General features: G+C 48.1%; 1 protein-coding gene across 2 annotated transcripts in view; it reads right to left on the bottom strand.

Annotated features, from left to right (window-relative positions):
• Positions 1-348: 348 nt before the first annotated feature.
• Positions 349-9,418, bottom strand: part of PDE7A (phosphodiesterase 7A) — a 1,104,576-nt gene continuing 1,095,506 nt past the window's right edge. The window contains exon 14 of one of the 2 annotated variants that reach the window (XM_085605526.1): positions 349-2,130. In XM_085605526.1, the coding sequence (XP_085461652.1) occupies positions 1,952-2,130 (179 nt within the window). In that variant the 3' untranslated portion in view covers positions 349-1,951. The remainder of the gene's footprint in view (positions 2,131-9,418) is intronic. The other variant, XM_085605527.1, reaches the window with a different exon arrangement.

Raw genomic sequence — 9,418 nt, 5'->3', positions numbered from 1 at the left:
CAAGATTCTATCCTCAGTGGGTAGAATGTTCTAATAGCTTTATAGCCTTTCTGCCTCAGGATATACCTTTTGTTAAAGGCCCTCACCCTCGTTAAAGTTCTTCACCTGCGGCACAGACATAACTCTGGTTCAGTCCATTAACAACTGGTATAGTCCTCGGCAGCGGGCTATAAGTCTATGGTAGGTAGTTTGCATTCGCCATCAGGGATGTACCTAAACTAAGATTTTGTGCTATCATTTTTCCAAAAGTGCCAAAATGCATGAAGCTCTAGTTGGAGTTTGCTGCTGCGCTCATATAATATATATCTTAGTAACTTAAAATCATATGAGTAACAAAGTACACAGCACTGTGAAAAGATAGTTTTCCTTTATTCATCAAAATTGAATGGCAACAGGACATATTTAAAATGGCAAAGCCTTTCCAAATGGCTTTACACTGAAGCCTTCTCCCAAAAATGGCTGTTGCAACAAATTGTAAACAGAATTTATAAACAGTCTTGTACAGATATAAACCGAGAAATACATAAAACTAAGAGAAGCACCAGTTCTTAAATAGTTAACAGCTGTGCTTACTATAATTAAAACAATTTAAAGCAAATTACAAAATGGAATGCATGAAGTTTAAAATTAGTTTTCAACTACAAAACATTTCTTTTCACAACAAAGTTGCATGAATGGGTTATTTTACTTGAGCGAGGACAAAAAACAATGCACTTTTAAAATCAAAATAACAAATTTGGTCACTTAGCTTTGTGCATAGTTTAAGGCATCTGTAGCAATTTGTTACAGTTTCACCCTCTCCCCATGTGGCTTCTCAAATTATCACATTCTAAAAGAATAAATATATATAAAAAAGTCTTTGCCCATAACCCCTTCCCTCTTCATTGCCCCCCCACACACACATACATTTACATACACACTGCAGCAAAAGGGGCATTTGTACCCTTGTTCTAAACAGTTACCCTCCCGCTTTATTTCAGATTAGCAAATACTGTACCCTGAGTGGCTTATGGTGCTGACAGAAATTCGACCTCTCACGTATAGTTAGAGCGTACCATAGTGAAAACAGCATGCAGTGCGTTCACTGCAAAATTACAAAAGCTAGAACAGTGTTCTCATTCCCGTTTCTCTCCCCCTACCAAAAAGATATGTATGGTTAGAAAAAAAGCTGCAATCCCATACAGCAGCATTGGAGTGTAGCTTGGCTTTGCTCTAAATTTATCTTAGTTACTAGTGCACAAGCAAAACTATGGCAATTGGGGAGGCTTCTGTGGCATTCAAGAGGGGAGGTAAGGGAACTATAGCTGCAGATTCAGATTTGTTCCTTTTCTTTTTAAATACAAACGCAAACAAAAAAATAGTGGTTCCTTTACAACTATGCTTCAAGGCAAGTTTAACATCAATATCTTCAGAGTCACTTTGTAAACATCAAGTCTTGCCGAGGCAGCAGAGGAGTGGGCACTTCACATTTCCATTTTTAAATAATTAACAGAGTGGAAGGTTTTGTTAATGAAGTTATCACCAGTCTCATTAGTTTCCAACAGGCAACTGTTAGAAGTAACGATTTCAAGTCTTAGTTCTCAAGAACATTTCCTTTAATCAGCCTTAGCACGTGGCACATTATAAAGTTCCTTCTAAAAGCGTCTCTGCTGTGCTTTGCATATTCAAGGTTTCGCTGAAAAGCCAACTGAGGTATGTGCGTATTGCTCTCCGTTCAAATTTTGTAATAAAAAAAGTTTATATGGGTTATCAAAATGGAATTCTTCAAAATAAATAATGCTGGCAAAGTCCATACTGAAACCTTGGCAATCGGGGTAAGTTTGTGTCTCCCCAAAGACATTTGTTTCCAGTTATCAAAGAGGCCAAAAATATATATTTATATCCTGCATGATGCAGTTTTGTCAAGCTAATTCCAGGGCCGCGAAATTCGATTTTCCTGAGGTAATAGGTCTTAGTCGTTTTCCTCTTGGGCAGGATCCGTATCCTCTCTACTGCTAGGCGGCTGCTGCAACAATCCCGTCCAGCCAGCCTTGTTAAGTCCAACATGACCAAGCATGGTTTGCGAAAGCCTGGTGTTTGAGAAACGAGCCCACTCCACAAATAACGGCTCCACTAAGTAATTGATGAAACCTTAAAAGAAATCATGAAGGCATTAGAAAATATGTATTTTTCCAAAACACTTATACATTTGCCATAAAAATTACATTGTTTTATTTTCGCCTTAGGAAGGATGTCATAAGTTTAGCATTGTATTTAACAACAACAAACAAATACGAAAAAAGTCTTGAACGCTCCGTATTTGTACTCACATTTTCCCCAAATTTTGACCAAGAAACCTCTGCATTAAGAAAAAAAATCTTAAATGACACCTCCAGAATGCAGTTTGCAGTGCTTGAAATTATTCACTCTTTACTTACAAGTCTGCTTATTCTTCCATAATTTAGTGTTAGACAAGAACTCAAATTTCAACAAGGTGAGTGGCATTACAGACATCCGTAGACCATGTTTCTATAGAAAAAGCGCTTTTTGACTTGCCTATTATATCTTTGGTGCTGTTTGGGTAATCCCCACTAAATTTTCTACAAAACGTTTGTCATAGTGAGTGTTCTTGTGCATGGAAAGTTTCAGGGTATCCATCAAGTGAGGGCAGAGAAAAAGGGTGTGTGTGTGTGGGGGGAGGGGGAATACAATTTCAATTTCCCATGCTAATTGCCATAGGAACTTTGAATTAGACTACATCCCGAACTGCTGGACAGAATTACACCAAATGTGGCAGGAAGGGGGCGTGGCTAGCAGACGATCGTAATGGCCACTGCTTGACGGAGCTCCAGGACCCTGGGAGTTTCTCCCCGTCAATCCGCACACTTCTCCTGATTCCACTCGGCCAGCCGTGATCGGCGACGGCTCCGCAACACCCGCTCGACATACATTGCTATTCCGTGGCGCCAGAGGTACAGTGGAGGTGGCCTCGCGCTGATTGGCGATTCGCGGCCTGCAGGAGGCGCCCAGACAGGGACCTCGAGCAGGCGGCAACCCGAGAAACATGCACTCCGGCTCAGGAAACAGCCGGAAGCAGGGAGGCGGATCGCTGCCCCAAGACCGCAGAAGTAGTGAGTACGGGGTCCGTGGCGGCCCGTTAAACCCCCGGAGTGAGGGGCATGACCAGGATCGACGCAGAAACGGACTCGGTGCAGGAAGAGGCCCATGTGAAGGCAAAATCGCGCGCTGGGTGCTTCGAGGAAGTGGGGGCGTTGCACAGGGCCCGGGGAGCCCGTGTGGATTGGAGGGACAGCTGGACTGGTGCGTTTGCTGCTGGCCCTGGTACATATGGTCTTTGTGTCTTGGCGCCCATTCTTGCCCACATAGCCAGCAGGAGTAATGGATGAGTGTGCGGGTGATTGCATCGCACAGGCATAACCGGCATTGCGGGTGGCCTCAGAAAGGAGGAAGTACACGCCGGTTCTGACCTGGCCTGGGCGCTGGGTCCCCAGCGTGTCGGTGTCCGCGTTTTGCTAGGCCAGCTCGCCCCAAGGAGCCATATCCCCCCCTCGAGGGACACATCGGCTGGCTGCAGGCAGGGGACGCCGAGGGCGGGCCCGCAGCTCAGGCGCAACAGAAGCATCCTCTACACATATAGCGCGAATACCTCCTCCCATCGTCGGGACTGAAACGCTGAGCAAGGAGCGGCAGGAAACCCGAAAGGTCGCGTGCGGAGCTATTGGCACGGCAGGCAGCGGTGATTACTGTCCGTACCCTGTGGTGGTGAAACCAGTGCGGGAGAGAGGATGGGAGGTAGAGGCCAGAGAGGTGACTCAACGACACGGCTGGAGAAATACCCATACAATAAAGAACCGCCGGAACTCTCTCGGACGGAAGGCGTCAAGGTGGCCACCCCAACAAAGGACAAGCCCGATGAAGTCACGCTGAGAGACGTAATGGCGGCCCTACAGAATGTGCAGTCCTCCATTGGCTCTATCTCTACAGACATTTCACTAATACGTGCCGATTTCTCCAAACTAACGGACAGACTGGTGGAGGTGGAAACCACAACGACGCACTCTCCACCGAAACGGCGGCGCTACAACTACAAGTACAGCGCCTGGAAGCGGATAACAAGATCATTATAGCTAAGCTGGATGACCAGGAAGGGCGCTCGCATCGCAATAACGTTCGCCTTGTTGGCATACCGGAAACTACAGGAGGCCCAGCACTGGATCTCTTTGTGGAAGATTTAATAAAGAATCCACTACAACCACGGGGCTTGTCAAGTTTCTTTTTGGTGGAGAGGGCACACCGTGTACCAGGGGGACGGCCGTGCCCAGGAGCTCCACCCAGACCCATTTTGGCACGAATTTTCAATTTTCGGGACCATGACGCAATTTTGCAAGCGGCAAGAATAGCCCCTCCTATCCGGATTGACAATAGTGCCGTCACGCTTTACCCGGATTACACGGCGGTGGTCACCAAACAAAGACGAAATTTTCTTGATGTAAAGCAGCAGTTGCACACAAGAGGACTGAAATACTCAATGCTCTTCCCGGCAAAATTGAGAGTAGAGGCGGAGGGGAAGGTATGTTTCTTCACGACGCCGGAAGAGGCGCAGGAGTGGCTGGAGGGTTGGCGCCCGGTGGCTAGGCCCAGACCTTCGGGGACACAACGTCCTCACAGCGCGGCTGACTCGTTACTGCCCACGAGTAGAGAACGCAATATGTACGGCGACCGAGTAGCCGTTCACAAACTACCTTAATGGTCAGGATTGTACACCGGAACCACGAACTATCAGAAGGTGTTCCATGATATGCACTGGTGGTTTGTCTAATGTAACACGCATTGCACGGATTACTAAAGACATTAACACATGGCACGCACATTAGCGCGACCTGAGGATACAGGTAACAGCTCGCTGTCACTGGGGGGGCCGGGCACCGCCTTGCCAATCATATCCTGGAATGTCAATGGACTGGGTAATAAAATTAAAAGAGGGCTGGTCCTCCAATACTTGAAGCGTAAAGCCCCCGCAGCTGCTTAGATTCAAGAAACCCATTTGGTGGGAATGGCCTGTAGGGCATTGGGTAGATGGGGGTTCAGGATGGTGGCCCATTCGGCATTTACCACTGGGTACCAAGGAGTGGGGATATTGGTTCATAAAAGCTACCCTCTGATAATTAATGGGTCTTGGACTGACGACCAGGGCCGTTTCGCTGCGGTCTCATGTCAATGGGAGGGGAGGGACTACAACTTGATGTCAGTCTATGTTCCACCCGCGCTCCACCAGGTGGCCTTTCAAGAGATGGGAAAATTCTTACTTAACCTCCCACCTGGAGAATTGATAATGGGAGGAGACTTCAATGCCACGATGGACTGCATGGTGGACCGCACACCTCCCAGAGACCCTACTAACACTACACGTAGACTAAAGGAGTTTATAGAAGCTCTGGAGCTTGTTGATGTATGGCGCGTAAGACACCCAGTTGGACAATACACTTTCCACTCCGGCGCCCATAATAGTCTCTCGTGGATTGATTACATTTTCACACTTGCAATGACTCCGGTAACACAGTTGGAAATATCCCATTTGCCGAGGGGCATTTCAGACCACTCCCCGGTTCAACTTGTTTACCTCTCAGGTGTGCCGAGCCGAAGACGACTTTTCCCTATTTACCGCGGGTATCTTAAGATCCCCAAGATAAGCAAGGGTCTCTCGCAGGCTACAAGACACTACTTCATTGAATACGTACATTCGGTAGCATCCCCTATCACACTTTGGGAAGCATACAAACCAGTGCTCCGTGGGCAAGCCATCTCGTTAATTACTAACCACAAAGGAGAGCAGCGACTACACCTAGACACCCTGGAACAGGATGTGCGGCTAGCTGAAATTGCGCACGCCACCAATATAACAGACGCCACGACGCTCAACCTGGCTCTGGCACAACAGGAGTACAAGGTATATGCATGGGAGGCGGCAAAAGCTCGACACACGGCAACCCAGCACACAATCTACGAAATGGGGGACAAAACAGGTCGGCTCCTGGCATGGCTAGATAGACGGGAAAAGGCGAGTCACTGGGTGTCCCAGCTGTAGAGGAATGATGGCTCTGCCACGGCAGACCCACAACAAGTAGCGGACACATTCGCGGCCCATTATGAAAACATCTATACACCCACAGCCACGGCAGCCATACCCGAAAATGTAACCTTTCTTCTGGACATTCGCCTACCTACTTTATCACATACAGAAATGCAGGACTTAGAAGCGGCTCTGACCGAAGACGAGTTGTTGCGGGCGCTCCACACAGGGAAAGCGATGGGAACTAATGGAATACCGGTAGAATTCTACAAGAAAACGCCCGCCATTGTGGTGCCCCATTTGCTCAATATGGAAAAATGATAGTTTGGAGAAGGGAATACTACCGTGGGACCAACGTTTAGCCACCATCATAGTCATACATAAATCAGGTAAACCACCGCAGAAGTGTGCATCCTACCATCCGATATCCCTAATTAACACAGAAGCCAAAATATTGGCAAAAGCACTGGCGTCGCGGCTACAACCGCTCCTCCCTACACTAATACACCCGGACCAATCAGGCTTTATGCCGGGGCGAAACACAGCCCTCAATCTTAGACGTCTGAACAGAGTAATGTCTCGCATATCTACTATAGAGGAAGACGCGGTGATCCTATCACTGGACGCACGCATGGCGTTTGACCTTGTCGAATGGCCATTTTTATTCGCGGTGCTCCAACGAATGGGTTTCGGCCCAAAATTTCGAGCATGGATCCAACTCTTATATACAAAACCCTTAGCGCAAGTGGTGGTGAATGGGCGTATCTCGGGAGAATTTCCGCTGGGCAGGGGGACGAGGCAGGGCTACCCTCTGTCGCCGCTCCTCTTTGCGTTAGTACTGGAGCCACTGGCGGTGTGGATACGACAGGATCAGATGATCCGCGGGATGAAGTGGGAGATGGGCTGGGAAGACCGTATTTCTCTCTATGTGGATGATGTGTTGTTATACCGGACGTCCCCGGCGCGCGCCATCGTGAGCTTGCTAGACAGCTGCACCGTGTATGGACAGGTCTCCGGATACACGATAAACTGGGAGAAATCCCTATTATATGCCCTATACAGGCCTGTTCCGAGGCTACCGCCTGGCTGTAAACTGCAAGTAGCGGCCGGGGGATTTAAGTACCTTGGAATATTTATCACACTCAAACACTCTTCATTGAAGAGAACCTCAAGAAATCCCTCGACAAGTTCCGTCATGATGTGACTCACTGGAGATCTCGCCCGTTGACGCTGTTGGGCAGAGCCGCCCTCTTTAAAATGATGGCGTTGCCGAGATTCCTGTATGCCCTACAGAACACGCCGTTTCTGGTTCCCTTGGTATATTTCAGGGCAATTGAGGCGGAAGTCACTACTTTATTGTGGGACGGAAAGCCAGCGCGTATAGCGATGTACAAGTTAAATCGAAGCTGGTATGATGGGGGGGGGATTGCTGTGCCCAACATAAAACTGTACCGTTGGGCTGCGCAACTAATGATTATAAACCAGTGGATACATACACCACAGACAGAGCCAGCTTTCTGGCTGGACAAATACACCCTGCCGGCTGATCACATACTGAGGGCTCTATATACAAATGCAAGGAACAACAATCTCATGGGCACGACAGCCCACACAGTCAAAATATGGCCCATGGCACAGCAAGCGCTGGGGTGGGAGGGTAGACTGACGCAGGCCACACCGCTTTGGGAGACCTTTGGGTGAACGGTGGGGTCGTTCCCTTTGCACAACTGTGAGATAAGTACGACATGGCCCCAACCGAAACTTTCAGATACATGCAGATTCGACACGCCTTGTTAAAAGCAATACCACTAAATACTCAGCTGCCGGAGGCCTCACCATTGGAGGATAGACTCCTTACTGACCACATGACCACAAGGGCCATTTCCCAAACCTACCGCAAAATTATAAATAACCAGCGGGACCTCACGGTGTCCCTATGGGACCGTTGGCGGGAGGACGTGGGTGCACTGGACGAAGCGGAGTGGCAGGAGGCATTAGCATCTCCGAGAGAAGTGGCGATTACCTCCAAACTCAAACTAGTACAGCTAAAGATCCTTCACTGCATATACTACACACGTATCCTGTTGCATAAATTGGGACGAACTCCCGACCCCTGTGCTTGCGACACTGTGGACAACCAGGCACACTTTTTCATATAATATGGGAGTGTCCGCAGATTATACCTTACTGGGAAAAAGTTATGAGGGTAATTGCGAGAGTGGGGCAGGCAGAGGTCCCACCGGAGCCAAAGAGGTGCCTCCTTAACATATGGGAACCAACAGACTGGAACCTGAGGATGCAGGAATGGGCGACACTGGGGATGACAATTGCTAAACGTAATTTTGTGCAGAACTGGGGTTCGGGGATGCCCCCCACATACCAACATTGGAGAAATGACATGGATAACGCCATGGTGGCGGAGCGAGCGGGGTATGTGCACAGGGGTTGCCCCAAGAAGCAGTCCAAGATATGGGGAAAATGGAACGAATTCAGGGGCGACATATGTGAACCCCCACGAGCGGAGTCAATTTCGGATGTAAGTGAATAAGAGAGGGCTTATGTAGAGGAGTGGGGATAGAGTGACCGACGGATGGGAGCTATATGGGACAGGATGACTGCCAAAACAAACAAGGGTTCATGGTCACAAAGACACGGCACAGAAACAATGTATATTGAACAGTAAATACCTTCCGGTGTTAAGATGTAAAATAGGATTACTTGTGGATCAGGTTTGTTATTGTTTGCAAAATCAATAAAATGTTGTTTTTTTTAAATGTGGCAGGAAGGTAGATTTTGGTTAGCGGATCACACTTAGTTATCCGGTGTAAATCAATTCAGTAGTTGTTGAGAAATTTAAGGGAAAGCAAATAAGGCTATCTGGACACAGCCTAAGCACAGATCTCATGGTAGGATATGATTGGGTGCCAACACTTCAACCAGGAAGTATTGGGAACCATTTTGGGACTCTGCTTTAACTGAGTCCTAAAACAAAACGTTTAAATAAAAGAAAAGAGGGCAGAGTAGGAATACCCAGACTCCCTAGGTGTGGTGCTGGGGTCCCCCTGTGACCCAAACAGGGCCAAAAATCACCCCCCAAAAAAGCGCCTTATGGTGCACTACTGGTTGGGGAATTAAGTCTCACTGGCTGTAGAGGGTCCTTGGGGGGCCAAGAACCCTCTATTCTTGCCACAAGTAAGTCCCCCCACAGCAGGATTGAACAGATCTCGGAGGCCTGCCCCCTTTCTCAACCACTTTGCAAATGTGCCCCCATGCACACTACTCTTGGGGGATGAAGGCTAGGGTGAGCATGGTGATAAACTCTGCTCCGCCGACGGTTGGCATAGTGTT

Source organism: Triturus cristatus, chromosome 5_1 (genome assembly GCF_964204655.1).
Source record: "Triturus cristatus chromosome 5_1, aTriCri1.1, whole genome shotgun sequence".
Lineage (NCBI taxonomy): Eukaryota > Metazoa > Chordata > Amphibia > Caudata > Salamandridae > Triturus > Triturus cristatus.
Note: the sequence above shows the minus strand (reverse complement) of the source record. Positions and strands in the feature narration are given on the sequence as shown.